Genomic DNA, 17542 nt, shown 5'->3' with positions numbered 1-17542 from the left:
TAGCCTTATTATAAATAGCGAAATCTTAATTGCTGCGGGAGCCAAAAATCAATGTGATGTTTTCCCTCTCTGCAAGTATGGGCAATGAAAGTAAAAGTTATAATCATAAAATGTAAATCAAATACAACAATGTGATCCCAGTACAACAGTACACACATAATGTGCATGCAAAAAGATAACCACAGATCAGCATGACTCAATGACTATGGTTCAGGTAATGGCATTACCAAATAATTGTATCTATAAAGTATGCAAACCTATAGCAAAGTGACAAATATCTTACAGAGCAAATATGATGGCATTTGTTGATTTAAAATGCAGGACTGTACTTCCATACATGACTCTATTAGTTTGGCTTACACTTTATTTTAAGGTGTCTTTGTTACATTGTCATTATACATTTAAGTACTGAGTAATATTAATTAACTACATGTACTTACTATAAGGTTAGGATTATGGTTATTTGCATGTAATTATGCATCATTTTTAGTTATTACTACAGTAACTACATGTAACGTATGTAACAGTAACACTGTAAAATTAAGTGTTACCAGAGTTTGTTGAACAGCAGATGCAGGGAAGGGGGGGGGGGGGGGGGGAGAGTGATGCTAAAACCGTAATATCTAAAACAAGCACCGGTGCCACACCTGTACTTATAGAGTGATACACGATCAAACGCTGTCAGTTTAGTTATACAGAGGAACGGTGTGGAGGAAAAGCTGGTTTTATTCTTGAGGTGACAGACATCCGGCAATTTTGCTGCTGCAGCTCAAAAATCTCAAAAAAAAAAAAAAAAAAGAAAGTGTCAGGTCCAAGACATGCAGAGAAAATCACTCTGAAATGGTCCTGGGGAGTCTGTCTAGAAATTATATAACTCAAATACTTTCAGAATTCTAGCTCTTGTGCAACTGTGCAGGAAAAAAAAGAAGAGGAAGAAGAACAGTAATAGATTTTTATGAAGTGAAACTCTACAAGTCGTTTATAGATATGCTGAAAAACATGGTTTTGTAAAAGCTTTGCTAGAATGCTAAAAATGAATCGCCTAACAAGAATAGTTTTGTACATGATAGGAAAAGGCATTGTCCTGATTTAAAAGCGATATATTATAAAGTCTATTCAGATGTTCACAACCTACGATAAGCTGTGAACGAATTAAGTTGTCAATGCGAGACTGAGCCTGTGAAACTTCAAAGTTTATTACAAGTTTAATAATTACGGAGTAACAGTGAGTCAACCATAAGTGTCTAATAGCTTATTAGCTTTCATAATAAATCATTACGTAAGTGAAGCTCACAACATTTCACTTTTCATATTTGCATAAATATCCTTTATGTTCAAAATAGTGTTAAACAAAAAGCAGCATTTGTAAACCCAGGCCCTTCTCCCCAGTGCAGAGAATAAGCACCAATCTGCACCGAATGGGCTTGAACATGGCAGCTTGTTGTTTCTGCGGCCACGTTTGGGCCACGCTGAGAAAGACTATTCCTACTTCTGCAATTCCCTATCATCATGAAAACCCATGCATCTGCGAGACCAGCTGGATGAACTATAACCCAAAACTTGTGCTTAAATGCTGAGACTAGTCCAACGTGACAACGTCGCCTTTGTTATTCCAATGAGTGAACATGATGTGCTTCAGAAGCATTAATTAACATCCAAGAATCATCACGCTGAACTTGCGATAGATATGTCATATAATACAAACTCCCCTGAATGAGGACAGCAGCTATCAATTTCATGTGCATTAATCTGTTTTTATTGACTTGTGAAAATGTCTGTCTTTAGCCCTAATATTTTATATCAAATGGCTCCAAGAATCTTTAAATTCAATGATTGTGCTCACATTACTTATTGTAGCAAAACGTCAAGATATTGACTGAAATGTTCATGCTACGGTCCAAAAGTTCAGGGACGAGCAGTAGACGGGATTCAGAGCCAGTCTGCCCCCAATTAAACAAAAGAGGGAAACTGGGTCAGAATCACTTTGGGCTCTTAAGTGTTCTTTTCAAGTCTGCACCACAGTGTGCGTTTAAGACTCCCGACAGGAATCAGAAAACTGCAGACAGAATGATGAGAGCATACTGTAATTGATTTGTGGTGGAAGACTTTAAACAATGTAAGACCAACAAAACTATATAAAAAAAAAAAATGAAAAAAAAAAAAAACTACAATTGTAGCTTCTGATAGAGAAAAAAAAAAGAGGATTGTACACTGAAAACAGACCTGAGATATCCAGTACCTGAACTAAAGCAGCTGAAACAGACCATTACACTGTTGAGACGGGTCATGGGTTTTCATCATGAGTGGGAATTTGCTCCGGCAGGGCATCTCTGACAAACCGGCCGAGTCGTCCAGTCGTTTTTTTAGAGAACCGGTGTGGGCGGCTGGAGCCAGAAATACATTGACCTATCACAGATCTCCCACACTGTGGTGGGCGGAGTGTTTCTCACGCTACTGACCTATAACAGAGTCCAGCCACTTTCTGTAGGAAATGGCAAAGCTGCTTTGCTCGGGGCTCCTGCAGCCTGTGATGATTCTAGAGACAAACGAGTGCTCGGAGGGAAGTCCGGGGTGGGGGAGCAGGGGTCCCCGCTTTAGCCGCTTGGTGTCCTGCGTGTAGCTTCCGTGTTTGCTCCCATCCAGAACACAGTCAACGTCCATGGCCTGGGAGGCGCTGCCGTCGTCACAGGGTTCCTCGCTGAGGAGGACATCGGTGTGGGTGAGAGGTGGAGACTGCGATCCTGCCCCCTGGACGTGCTCCCTCCGCCACTGGTGCCATAGGTAAAAGACATGTCGCCTGTTGAAGAAGCCTGGTTTTGAGTTTGTTCAAAAACCACATACCCGTTTACTATACAACAAAATGCTCTTTACGTTATAGTTATGGTGGGTCACAGGTTTGTCACAGAAAAAATACAATGCACAATGTTAGAATAACAAAATAAATAGGCTTATCAACTTTTAAAAAGAACGACAAAACATTTCTTTTGACTTTAGTTCCTGATGTCAAATTGTGACATGCCCTCATCTTTAAAAACCACAAAAAAAACAATCCAAAGTAAAAGAAAATACATCCCAGACAACATTACATACAGTTTGTGCAACAGAGATGAACATTGTGGCAACTAATATCTCATTGATGTGTTAATGCGCTTAATGGCTGTTCTGATAACCACTACTTTTCCTTGGTGTGACTTTTGTACAATCTGAATTCCTGAACATTTAATTTTTCCTTATCCGATAACTGTTATTTAATAATATTTACAACTATCTTCACTTTTAAAAAAATCATAAAATAAATGTTAGAAATCCAAAACTTGTAATTTAGTGCATGGGATATATGGACAACTTTAATGATAGTGCTTTTTAGAGCTGTTCCCTAATTTCCAACTAATCAGTAGTAGACCAAAATTGTTATTAGTCGGTTAGTCGCAGAAAAAAAACTTGTGGCAAAGTCACAGTCCGTGAGGGACAAATCGTTATCGGTGGTTCCTTATGGTAATTACAGTATGTCGGTCAGGAAATCTATGGAGCTTAAAACATGACAATATGATTTGAATTTGAATTGTGTAAATTTGAATTATTTACAAGTGAAATCTAACAAAATTGAATTTTAGGTGGTAGTTTAAATAGTTCTGAATTTGCCCTTGAGCTTGCCCTTTATATTGTACAACAGACCAATTAAATTAGGCAGAATAACTTTTTATATGTTTGGTTGGCTGCGTTTCATTTTGATAATGAGCAGTCTGCGATATGAAGCAACGCCAGAACTGATAGCCTATATGTTGTGTGAGAGCGCGATGCGCGAGCGCCATCACTTGGATTTGTTCCACTGCTGATAATATGACATCATCCGAAACAGTAAAATGTATATTTTTATTTGTGCACATTCAAAATGACTACAAAATATAATGCCATTGAAAAATAAATAAAACAACATGATGCGCTGCTTTAGCGCGTCTCGGTCTCTTTAGATCTTTCTGGCGCTCACCAAAAATGAACCAAAATACAGAGAATAGCCTTCTTGGCGCGCCTACTTTTGAAAGTCAACATTTAGATTATTTAACGTTAAATGCATTATATATGCCTGAGTCACTTTGGAATAAATCACAGCGTGTTTCATGATAAAACGTGACTAAACCTATACAGTCCAGAAAATAGGCTATAGCCTAGGTTATAGCAAATTCAGACCAACTGCTGGTCTACACAGAGAAAAAGCCCTTTCTAAGCTCTTCTGTTGTACCGAGCCATTCGTTAGTCTAGTTTGATGAGAAAATTAAATGTAGCCTATAGTTGCAATACACGCGTTTTGTAAGCTCCGTGCAACTGCTGCAGCGGACTATTATTACTAGAATATTAGAAATCTAATACTCAAGCTGTTTTCTCATTTTTCTACTCTTAATATTAAATAAAAAAACGACTGAACGAAAGATACACGGATTCTCTTGAACCACCACCGCGTTTGCGGCAGAAAACTACTGCAGTGCAGCCAAAATGCTCTGTTTGACTTATCTGAGATCCTTTACTCTTCCCTGTGACCTACTTTCTGAATTTTTGAACTTGAATTTTTGAGTTTTTAGAAAACTGAATTTGAAGTTCCGAATTTCTTCACCTTGAAAACTTGAAACTGAATATTTGCAGTATACGAATTCAGAACAAAAAAAACTAGCTGTTTGAAAATACATGTCTATAAAATTCAGCCATAAAAACATTTCAATTTGTTAAATTTCAAATGTTCAATATTCGTTTAAAAAAAATTTTAAACTACCACCTAAAATTCAATTTTGTTAGATTTCACTTGTAAATAATTCAAATTTACACAATTCAAATTCAAATCATATTGTCATATTTTAAGCTCCATAGAAATCCAAACATTCCCCTTTCCATCCATCGATCTCAAATATGGCTTAGGCCTATCATTTGAAACATGTAAGTAACTTGGTTGCTCGTGCTCACTCTAACATTAACCTAAATAAATTTGCGCTATTATTAGGCGCATATCCAAGTGTTTGTGTGAAAATGTGGAAGCTAAAGTATAGCGCACTTACGCCGGACACTTAACAGCAGAAACAACTTAAAATACTCCGTCATTTTTGGTCATACAGATAAGAGTGAAACATGATTCAAAACTGTTTTATTTATTTAAACTCACAATAACAAGAAAACAGTGCCTATGTAAAATAAAAAAACAAACAGGATGCGCTTTCTGCCGTCTCGGTCTCTGTGAACTGGAGCACGTCAAAAAATAAACCAAAACTCAGTGTAAACTTGCCTCACAGACGTGAGAAATATATCCATAGAAAGCTTGAAATGTCAAGCGATTGCCAACCAATTCAAGTGGAAAATAAATATTTTCAGATTATGTAATTTGTATACAGGCGTACTGTCCGAAAATACAGAAAACATTATCAATAAATTATTAAAATGTTTAGACAGTCTGTTGTTTTTTTCATGACACATTCATAATCATTACTTGTGCCGGTGCGCTGTGGCAAGCTTTATGTGTGCGCTTGAGCGCTGATTAGGCTATGTATTATATATAGGCAATTAAAGGCTCATTATTATGATTTATATGGCTTATTAATATACACGTGCAATTAGTCGAATAATCGCTTAAATGAGCGAATACTAGTCGACTAGAAAAATCTTTTATTTTTTTATTCATTCCTGATGTTTCATAATGTTTAAGCATTAAGTGGTGTGAAATGTTGCACAAACAATAATCTCACCTCTTCAAACTAACAGCAGACCTGTAAATGAAATATATCTGTTGCTATGATGCACTTTAGGAGGAAAAACACAAGCTAAAGGTATATAAACACCATTCACTGAGCAGCTGCTCCTTGCATCAGACACGAGGGACGAGGCTGGGAAGGGGAAAAACTAAAATCGCTAGAAACAGAGATCTAGCAAACTGCTTGCCTCTCCCTCTGTGAGCTACAACTCTGCAGCAAAAGACCATCCATCATTTTATAACAGTAAGCCATAAACACATCAGGCCAGATCAGCTGAGGGCCAAGGACAGACTTCTGGCAAACAAAGTCACTGTATTCACAGTGAGACTTGTGGAAGCACAGTCTGATGTTGCCTGACTCCGTGACTACTATCGGCACAGCAAGACCTGGAGATCTGTTACTGGCTTCAAACACTTTGTCTGATCACTCTCACCTGTGGCACCACAGCGTCTCGTGGCCCGGATATGACTCGATGAGATCAGTGCAGAGCTCCATCTCCTGATGGAAGAGCTGAGGGATGACGTCATTCCGGTGGTTGTCATCAGACGCTCCCGCCGTGCTCTCTCCGTTCGGCTGCTGGGTGGGGTGGAGTTCCCTCTCTCCTGCCTGGCTCAGCTCTCTGGACAGAGCTTTGAGCAGGTGCTGACGGTAGTGGAAGCCGCTGTGATCTGACACGTGCATGGACACCCAGATTCGGGTGGAGGACAGCTCATCATGCAGAACCTGGAGTATAAAGTCACAGAGTATTATCTTTATTTAACGTAATCATGCTTCAGGTTGTTACAGCAAAATTTTACGTTATTGTTCAGTTGCCAAGTTGTCAAGTCACCTTCATTTATATAGCGCTTTTAACAATATAGATGGTTTCAAAGCAGCTTTACAATGATAATAGGAAATTAAAGATTGTTTTGGCTTTACAGCAGCTCTAGAGAAAAGTTATTGTCCAGCTAAAGTTAGTTTTGATTGATTCACTTCCGTTGCAAAGATCATTAGTTATAAACTTAAGGGGCCGCTTACAGGACACCATTTTAACTAAAAACAGAAAACTTTGAATGCGTTCTGGCCATTCATTTGCACGACACAACGGTGTTTGGTGGCTCGAGAACGCAAAATATGTGAAAACGATGATGCTGTGCACATGCATATTATGCGTTTAGTCTATAGGTATGCGCATTTGAATATATATGTGCGCAGGAACGTAGTCTTTCTTTAAGTTGTAAGATCTATGGATGTCAACATATCAATTTATTCAAAAACCTCAAAAATGTTATGCAAAAATACAGTATGCATATTAGTTACTACACATCGTTAAAATGTGCAAAAATTCTAAAAGGCAAAAGTGAGTAATTTTTGTAGCACTGCAAAAATTGAGGATGTACCGATATTACATTTCTGTCCAGCAACAAGACATTTTTTAAGTTACAACAAATAACTGATAAATGGCTGATATAAAATATATACAATTTTGTCTAAATAAATCAAAATTAAACACTAAAACTGAATCAATCATTTTAAATGCTACAAGGGAATTTATGCACAAGACATAATGAATATTCATTTTGAGATTGGCTAAAGGTTACATTTAAGTGATGTTAAACCTTTTATGCTAATAAAGATTAGCTTTAAGTGAGTGTTAGATGACAGAAAGGGTGATCTAAAAATAAAAATAAAGGACCCGAGCATGCACAATTAAATATCCAATATAAGCCGATAACAGAAAAAGTATTTTAAAGCCGCAGTCTGTAGTTTTTCCTCTTTGTTGCCATCTCTGTTCGAAATCTGCAATTGCAGTTATTCGCGGCATTATCAACTTTACGTGGATAAATTCAATGTTTTGAGGAGAATGTGCCGGTGTGGATACTGTCATTCGGAATCACAGATTCTACTTTTTGGAAGTATGACCAACATAAGAATTTTCACTGGAAAATGCCATCTGAACAAGTAACATCCACTTTTGTTCTGACCAACTAAGGGGAAAAAAAGCATTGCAGTACATTGCGCTGATTCAATCTAACGATCGCTAATCATTTCACGTCAAACCGTGCAAATTATACTTTGTTCTCAAATTGTTAATGTTAACAACATCAGCATTGCATGACTACATTTAATGTGTATTAGGGCTACCTGTAGTTCAGTTTCCATTTCTGTGCAGTCTAACTTCTAATTGTCATACCAACAAATTAATGTTCCATAGAACTGGTTCTCTTTGAAATACAAACACACGTATCTGTAATCAGATGCATATTTAAAACTGGAATATAATCCAGTGTTTCCTGTAGGATTTTTTCCAGCTGTGGTGGCAGGCCCATTTCCCCAGGGGGAAGGGGCGTCGCCCATGAGTGATATTCCCATGGGCCACGCCCCCTTGCCCCAGGTGTTTAAACCTCCCCAAAGTATTATAATATGAAAGGCTCCAATTTAGAGGGGCAAAGCAATTATGCGCATCCCGTGTGCAGAATGATGCACTTGAAGCAACGCAAAGTCACAGCGTGCAGCACTTCGCATTGAAAAGTTCAAAGCACAAAGCGAAGAGATATTTGATGCTTAGTGTATTATATCTATTGAGCCTTTTCTTTTAATGGTTTTAAATTTCAGTTACGGTGCGCATGAAGAACAATTCATAGTGCTCTGTACTCCAGTGGTGTAATCTAACAGACACCCGGGAGAAAGGAATATGATTTAGAAAGCGCAATAAACTCCAGCAAGATAAAGTCATTTTATGCAAACCATAGACCTTTATCTACAAATAAAGTATAATGTCAATGGGAACATTGATCTTGGAGAGTGTCATCGTGTTACTGTCGTAACCGAACGCGACGCGCTGTTTGAATGCTGAATGGAGAATGACTGAGGAGAGATGAGTTTCCATTAACTTTAACGACTTAAATATTCATTTTTACCTCACATTATGCTATCAAATGACTTAAGAAGTCTTGGAATATAGTGCAAGAAAACTTTATGGTGCTTTACAATTTATTTTTATTTTTTTACGCCTTTAGTGGGGCTTAACCATAACACAATAGTATGCACAATATCGGACCTCACTGAGAAGCTGCAGCCGTGGCGGGATGATTTTTGGTGTGGCGGACCACCACGGCAGATTGAATGTAGCGGAAACACTGTAATCTAATTTCAGTCACATATGTGTCATTACCATGGGAACGGTTGCAGTCTCTTTTTTTCTGTAGCCACTCCGAAGTCTCCGAAGTCTTTTGCATTTTACAACGGGTGAATCTCCAGTTGTCACTGGTGATTGTCGTTTGAACCTTTCTGGATCCGCCATCAAATTGATAAGTTTAATTATATCAAGTGCTGTGAGAAAAGGCTATAAATCTCCACCTCCAACATCCTCACATGCAACATAGCCTACTAGCCTTCTTTATGTGTACAGATGTGACGTAATGACGCCAAGACATGCTTGAATTTCCCACGGAAATCCACCAGTACCACTGGAATCAAAAACATTATTACTTAAGCTTACCGTTTTGAATCGAGCTAAGGCAAGCAGATTTGTAAATTTGTAAACACTGGCTGGTTATGTACTTGCTCAAATTTATTTTGGATAATTTTTAACCCAAAAAAGTTACGGACTGCAGCTTTAACATCACAGACTTTATTTCACCATGATTTCATTTAGATTGTAAACTCAGTAAAGAACATACTAGAGATCTAGGATGGAAATTCAGACTAAGGAAAATAGTACCAAACAAGACATGCAGAAATGTAAGATGACAGCCGCATAACCCAATTATCCTGAAATAGCCTATGAATGGCTCAGACTGGTTCAAGTCGGTTTAGTCCTGGATCATTAAATCTACAGGCTCATCCTTTTTATACGAGGGCCTTTTGCTGGGATTGAGCCCCATAACATTTGCCTAATTTCGTATCCAATTAAGAATAAGCACACATCAAAGGTCTGGCACTTAGTGACCCCCTAAGAGCCAATAAGCTGTCCTGACTAACATCACTCAGCTCTTTCTGGAAAAAATAAACAAAGCTAAAAAGACAGAAAACTGATTCTGTAATCAGGTCTCTTCCCAAGTTAATTCAAGTGGAGAAGAAAGGCATCAAGATCATCAAAGGCTCAGGTAGATTTATCAACCTCATAAATAACCATGTCATGTTGCCTTCCTTGTAACACAACTGATTATGTGCCAGTGTGATCCATCATTCCTTAAAGCAATCCAAAACTAACCTAATCTTTGAGACGTACGCAAACAAAGCAAGATCTAACAGACACGTTTTCAGTCATTATGATGAATTACACGGACGTGGACGCAGTGGACTGAGATGGCCTACCTTCAGATTGCCTTTTGCCATGTTTTGCAATACCCAGATGCGATGGGACCAGGCATTGTAGTTGCTGGGGTAACGGCCGGCTGCATCTGCACAGACCTTCATCTCCTCCTGCAAGGCTCTCTGCAGTCGCTCACACCGTCTCCTGCTCACAGCATCTCCTCTGGGTTCAGCCTGATCCTTCAGTTCTTGTCCAGAGCACTCGTTCTGTAGCTGCTGCAACACCCAGCGCCTGTGTCCACAACACAAAACAAATTCAGCAAACTGATCATAAACATATGTCTGGATGCACAAGAAATTTAACACACTTATGGTTTTATTTATGAGAGAGCAAAAATCTGCAAATTATAAAACATTTTTTTTTTTTAATTGGCCCAGATTGTCAGCGCCGATAGCCTCGTGGGCAGCGCACCAACATATAGCGTTGTTGCGCTTCGGGCAACTAGAGTTCAAATCCTGGCTCGTGGACCTTTCCCGATCCCGTCCCCCCTCTATATCCCACCTTGCTTCCTGTCCACTCTATACTATCCTATCACAATAAAAGCAAAAATCACCACAAAAAAAATATTATTAGCCCATATTATCTCAGCACCCTGAATATCTGATGACACAATATCATCTGCAGACAATAACCTGATCCAATTTGAATTCAAGTACTTATTTGCAAAATATCTTACAGCTCCAATGTGTCCTGCAGGTACAAATAATTTCTTAGTCTTGTCAGTTGCACAAGCTACGGGTGTTTAATAGTGTTCCAAGGACTTAAGTAAAGTGGTTTGCCCTTGCCCTTGCAGTAGTGACGAAATTCTGCTTCAGACAGTGCCATTGTTGACATGTTGCAAGAGGTCTGCAACTGCAGCCGGTTTTCATTTCATGGTTGCCTGGACACTGCTTTCGTTTCAGCCAGTTTGAGAGCATTGTCTCTTCCGTACAAATACAGCTACATGAAAGCAGGGCACATTTTCCGGTACAGCGCATCAAACTATTCCATTATTAATTTCTTAATGCCTAATTTATTATTCGTTTTTTTTATACATCACTATTTGAAAAAATTCAGACTCATCTAATCTAATGGTGAAGAAAAGTACTCTGGAAAAATAGGACACTTGAAGGGTGCAGAACGCAGCACTTCTATAATGTGTCATTTAATATTTTAAAAGACCTCATTTAACTGTATACACTAAAAGCAGAACATCTTGGGAGAGTCACACAATAAACCCTCAGTGCACTAAAGCAGGTGCCTTCACTTAATTTCATTTTTATATTATATTTATTCATAGTTACAAAAAAAGTATATTGATTTGTTTATTTAAGACATAAATGCCCAAACATTTTATTATGAAAAAACAAAAATCAAACTTGATTGAGGGCTGTGGGCTGAATGTAAATGTTCCACTATATCCAATTATATTTAAAAAAAATTGTTTGATCAAAATACACTTATATTCTCTACAAAACAATGCAAAATGAAGACAAAATATAAATAAAATAGAAATGAAGATATGCTTTCCCTTTTTTTCAGCCATCTTGTGACATGACATTGTGGGCCCCGATTTAAAGGGAACCTATTAAGCCCCTTTTTACAAGATGTAATATCAGTCTCAGGTGTCTCCAGAATGTGTCTGTGAAGTTTCAGCTCAAAATATCCCACAGATAATTTATTATACCATGTTGTAAATGCATTTTTTAGTGGTAGGAAAATCATGTTGTTTTTGTGCCTCAGATACTCTGCTAAAAACTAAAACATCTATTTGGTTTTGATTATCATCTCTATCGCAGTCACACTCACGTGACATTGCAGTTCTTCATCATGAAAGTTTATTATCTGTATGCATTTTAAAGCCAATACAGTCTAAACTTCTGATATATGGTTTTCTAAACGCACACATCCGAAGCACACGTACAGAAAGCTGGATGTCAGATGGCGTGTCCCTTGAGTATTAAACTAAGTTCTCTTTCACGTCTTATTGCGCTTAAACTGTCAAATATACTCAAGGTTATGTCAAACAAAGTTCACAGAAACAGTCGGTTATGTGTGTGAATGTAAACAGCAAGTAAAGAAATCACATGTGTATATTAGATCTGAGTATTAAAATGAAAGCAGTACCTTCTGCTATATATGATGTTAAAATGAATAAAAAAAAGAAAAACAGAAAATCACTCACTGCTCTTGACTGAATTAACTTTAGTAGCTTTAATAAGAACACTTGGCGAGGAGATAAACATGGCGGACTGAGTACAGCTCACTCAGGCCGAGGTCTATGCTTATATGTGACATCACAAAAGCTAGAATCTGCAATTGGCTTGATCTGAGACACTGCTTATATTTATGGGGATTAAAAACAGAGGAGTGAGTGGATTTTTACCATTATAGGGCGGTTGTCCACACACACTGCCGACACACATTTATGTTCAAACACCATGTGAAAGTGAATTTTGCATAATAGGTCCCCTTTAAGATAAATTAAATTCATGCCTACATTTTTTTAAATCCTCTAACCTGTGTATCCATGTCTCTGGGCTTTTAGGATGCTTAGATAGTGCTAGTTTGCCCAGGTAAAGGTCCTTTTCTGGGTTTAACACGCCACACTGCAGGAGCTCTTTCCTACAAAACATACAATTTCATCAATGCCCAGATGAATTCACAAAGATATGCAAAATCAAAACAACCAAATAAAACAGTACAGCACCACCTCCTGGACGGTACGTTTCTTCCATGCAACATTAGCTTAAAGACATTCAGTCAAGATTTTTATGTAAAAATCCAAGTAAAGAATACTAAAGCTGCTTTCTTAAACCAGGCATGGATTAAATATCCATAGAGTGTTTCCTGTACAAAACTAAATGTTAGCAAAAGCAGCGAATTTGTGGAAATAATTGCTCCCCATCTCTGAAATTATGAAAAAGTCACATTTAGAGTTCAATGTAGCAGCAGCCTTTTGATGTCTTTTAATGTCCCAAATTAGACACAACTTTCTAAAGATAGCAACAATGGCACATTCAGCGCAATAAAATAACACTGAATCCTGACATCAAAGTGAAGAAAGAGAGAGAATTTCTAAAATAAATTAATACCATAGATGTACATCATTAAGAAAAAATATGAAGGTTTTCAGGTAACAATCATGAAATACAATGAAAATGTACCTGACATTCCACGCAGTGGTAAAATCTGGGTTTAATAGAAGCAATGTGCAGGTTATATCTACCAGTGCTTGAAGAGAAGGAGAGAGAAATCATTTTTTTTTCAGTCTGAACTGTTGTAGGAACAGCCATCTTTTAATAAAGTCTTATGCTGCCTTCACGTGCTGTTGGAATTATAGGTAATACTAGTTTGCTAGTTAAAAAACAGGACATGAACGGCGCCCTCTCAAGTCAAATTTGAATGTGATGAGCTCGAAATCACAACTTCAGAAGTGGGAAGTAGGAAATTTCCGACAGCACGAGAAGGCAGCATAAGGTCACGGCAATGTGAGCCGGCTGAACAATCTAACCCAATAAACCTTCGTCCTACCTTCCCGGTCGAGCCACTGCTTCCTCTGCCTGTAGAGCAGGAGTTTATTATGCACATAGGGCAGCAGAAACTTGACACACCAGCTCTCCACTCCCAGCTTATTCTCCACCAGGACGATGGGGCTTCTGTTGTATCGGGCTTCAGGGCACGGAATGAGGCCGATTTCATCACTGTGAACACATTTTAAAAGATAAAAAGCAGAACAAGTCACAAGGCTATTTTAAGAAACTCTGCTGAATACTAAGGAGCTGAAGGCAAATGGCAATGCACAAAACATCTCAGCTGACACCGAGTCATTACAGATGTATCTCTCTGGCAGAGATACAAGAGTGTCATAAGAGAAGAGTGAGATGAAATCACTGGGACAGGGCACTGACCTTCAAATATGGAACACACAGACCAAACACACAGGAAAATAACAATTGCAACATTTAAAAAGACAGACAATCAAGATTTGTTTCATATGTGGACAAAAGTGATATGTTTGGATACATAAGAGAGCCACAATGTTGAAACCATTGAATCTATCACTCCAAATACCAGAAAATGTAGACATGGACAATTAAACAGACATGGACAATTATTGAGAAAGATGATAATAAATGTAACATTAAATGTTTTGAAGCTTGTCACGCCCTTTAGTAACTGACAAGCGAGTAAGTTAACAGCAATAACATGACAAGCATGCACACTTTTTACTTCGCGTTTCACTCAGAGAAACTTTCAGCGTTTGCACGGAGCAGTTAAACAGATATCCCAGACAACATATCACACGAGCTGGTCTAAAAGCGAGGGTCGGTGAGCTCTACCTGCTGCTGGCCTGCGCCGGGCGCCAGCGGGTTAGAGCTGGTTAGTAGCCCGTTAGCCAGCCACTGCCTGCGCAAGTTACACGGGCTACTGCACTATGTTCTCCCTGCGGCTGAGCGCGAGGGGCTGAACCACTGGAAGGATTAAACTAGACGACCGCGTGGTAAACAACGATGAGAGATCACATACGTACATGTTCGGGTTTCTTTTAAAGGCGTTATTGATATCTTTCACAACTCTCTGGACCAAGACATCCACCTCCTCTTCCGACTCAGCCATTTTCAGAGCCCGAGTGACGTCAACGCGGGTGACTCAACCTCATCCGGGACATTTCCCAGTCATCCAGTAAAACATGTGCTGGAAGGATATTGATTGCTCTTGTAATTTCTGTAAAGGTGAAAAGGAAACTAACTATTTCTTTAATTTTTCCATTGCATAATGCATACATACAACCATATATTGGATTGATGTGGAGCATTTAATTAACAAATTGAACACTGATTTGCAGCTTGCAGAGTGGATTTGACATAATAATAGGCTACACTTCAATGATCATACCCAGGTGAAAAAGACGTACTGTTAAATGTATTAAAAATGCATTAAAGTATATTTGTATTGTACTAAAAACATACTCAAGTACATTTTTTTATATATTTAATAGTACGTCTTTTTCACCTGGGTAAGGCGTAGGCTACTTCATACATTTTGTAATATTAATGGGGAAGTTTCACACTCACTCATACAATGAAATGGTCTGACTCCAAACCTAATTTTTCTCGCTTTAAAAATAATTTAAGCTTTATTGTTCTGTTTTGTGTAATTGTCCTAGTAAAAGGGCAATTAGTTTAACATTAAACATTGTATGAATCGATGTTGTATAAAGTAGCACCCTTTTCCTTTTGTCTGTTGTAATTTTGTTCTTGTCCTCTGGCACTGTTTTTATTTTACTCAGTTACTTTGCATTTTTACTTTGAATGAATATGTCTCATTGTATTGTTCTGGTTTATGGTATGGGGTGGGGGTGGGGGTAAACATTATTTAAATTTATTAAAGGACTCACATATAGAAACAGTTTTAATTGCTTTGTTAGTATGTGTATGAAAAATTGTCTAGATAAGCTACTGTATATATTTTTATTTCTTTTTCAAGAACAAAAAGTTGTGTTTTACTCTACTTACATTTAAGTAGGCTTAATGAAATTAAGCAAAAATTTAAATTGTACCACCAGTCTATTCCAGTAAACAATACAGTTTGGCAAGGTGACAATATTTATTTGATAATAAAGAACAAATAGTTTTATTAGAAATTTAAACTCTGCCAATAGCAGTATCAAATAAATCAAAAGCAGAAAGTGATGGCAAACTGTTTTGGGTATTAGCTCTGAATAATGCCAAGACCCCTGTGGGAATTGCATCCATGACAATAGAAAAGTCCCTTGGTGTCATGGAAGCATTGGCAAATTGACAAGACAGGCTGTGACTCACGGATATAACCAATCAAAGCCGCCATTTAAGTTGGTGGCAGGATATTTCTCTTTTCCATCAAAATCAAATATCAAATTAAATCATGATAGCATATATCAGGTCATCACAGCTTACTCTATTTTACTGCTATGAACAAGCCAAACGATACACTGATTTGGTAAACAAACTTATAGCCTCTTTTATAAATAGGCCTATAGAAAACACATATGTTAAGCCTATATATTTTCTTCAATGACATGAACTAATCATTACACTATATGCTTAAAAGTTTATGTATTAGTCCTAGTTTACATACAAACTTTTAAGACTGCTTCACACCTCATCCCCAACAAACTTCAACATTGTAACACTGATGTTGTTGGATTTAGAATCAGTACATTACACTCTAATTTACCCATCACCATCACTGTGCATTTTACCTATCCTGCAACTTTTATTATTATCATTATCAACACTCCTGTCACTGAGGTGTGCATATGGGTGTCGTTATTGTAGGGACCAGACTGATGTTACAGTGAATACCAGTAGAGGGAGACATGTGGTTTTTGGTCTGGGTCTGGTGTGTTGAGATGGTAATCTGGAACAAAACTGAATTACTCTTCATCATGACAGTTTGTGGATGAGTTCCAGTACTTGATATGAGATGATTAAAAAACTTAAACTGACTGGTGTTACCCCATAAGATATATTTAGCAGTTTCTAAACAGACAAACAACTTAAATTGTAAAGCTAAGCTAACTAGTTTAGTTTATTTATTGAAGTTTGTATTTGGTGTTGGCTTATCATTCTCACTAAAAGAAACTGTGAGAAAGTGAAGTTTTCCTGAGAAACAGGATGAAGTGTTTATCATCATAGCAGTCACAACTAAATACTCACAGAAGGGTTTTTTTATGAACATGTTCCACTCGTTACACAATATAGGTAACAAAAGTTCACTGTGACTCCAGGAGATGCAGCTAAGCTGACAGTTCTTTTGGCCTTGCTTTTGATTAATAGTATTAGCAGGAGTTGTTGCATAATAAATTATGGGTAACACTTTAGAATACTGTATCTTACTTACTGCATAACTAATAAGGAATTATTGAAGAACTAATAGGTAATTCTTCATTAACTACTTCTTCACTACTGTTAACTACTAAGGAAGATGTGTTAACTAATCAGTATGTAATAGAATTTTATGATTGTGTTAAGTATCAGTTAGTTAATCAATAACTAATGAATTATGTCATATATCCTGAAGAACTACTATTAATTATCTACTAATTAAGGTTCAAGAAAAATAACTTTGAAGTAACTACTAATGAACAGTCATATACAGTAGTTACCGGTACTACAATAATCCAGGTTTTTTTCAGTGGAGTGGTGGATGAAGTACACAAATCAAGAACTTGAGTAAAAGTATGGATACCCCAATAAAATATGACTTCAGTAAAATTATAATTAGGCCTATTCATTTTCAAATTAACCTTAAAAGTACAAATGTAATTAATTCTTAAAGTACTTAAAAAGTAAAAAGCACTGATCAATGTTTTTTTTTGTTTTTTTAGACAGTTTTAGTCATTCAGCACTAATAAGAAAGATAGCCTAAGCAAATAAGCAAACTTTTTATTTAATTAGCAAGACTACATTTTACAGTGATTTGGTGATCAAGACTAGAGTGCGGGCATTTGCATCCTCTTCTGGAGAGTTCTCAGCGCCGCCGATATGGT

General features: G+C 37.5%; 1 protein-coding gene across 2 annotated transcripts in view; it reads right to left on the bottom strand.

The window, feature by feature from the left end:
* ptar1 (protein prenyltransferase alpha subunit repeat containing 1) overlaps positions 1-14636 on the bottom strand; it is a 36831-nt gene extending 22195 nt beyond the window's left edge. The window contains exons 1-7 of one of the 2 annotated variants that reach the window (XM_084115402.1): positions 14543-14636; positions 13543-13712; positions 13176-13242; positions 12529-12633; positions 10032-10260; positions 6166-6455; positions 1177-2797 (exon numbers count right to left, since the gene is read on the bottom strand). In XM_084115402.1, coding sequence (XP_083971528.1) covers positions 2452-2797; positions 6166-6455; positions 10032-10260; positions 12529-12633; positions 13176-13242; positions 13543-13712; positions 14543-14628 — 1293 coding nt within the window. In that variant the 5' untranslated portion in view covers positions 14629-14636 and the 3' untranslated portion in view covers positions 1177-2451. Of the gene's footprint in view, positions 1-1176; positions 2798-6165; positions 6456-10031; positions 10261-12528; positions 12634-13175; positions 13243-13542; positions 13713-14542 lie in introns of those variants that run through there. The other variant, XR_014606338.1, reaches the window with a different exon arrangement.
* Positions 14637-17542: the final 2906 nt, after the last annotated feature.

This window comes from Abramis brama (genome assembly GCF_963993115.1).
Source record: "Abramis brama genome assembly, chromosome: 5".
Classification (NCBI taxonomy): domain Eukaryota; kingdom Metazoa; phylum Chordata; class Actinopteri; order Cypriniformes; family Leuciscidae; genus Abramis; species Abramis brama.
Note: the sequence above shows the minus strand (reverse complement) of the source record. Positions and strands in the feature narration are given on the sequence as shown.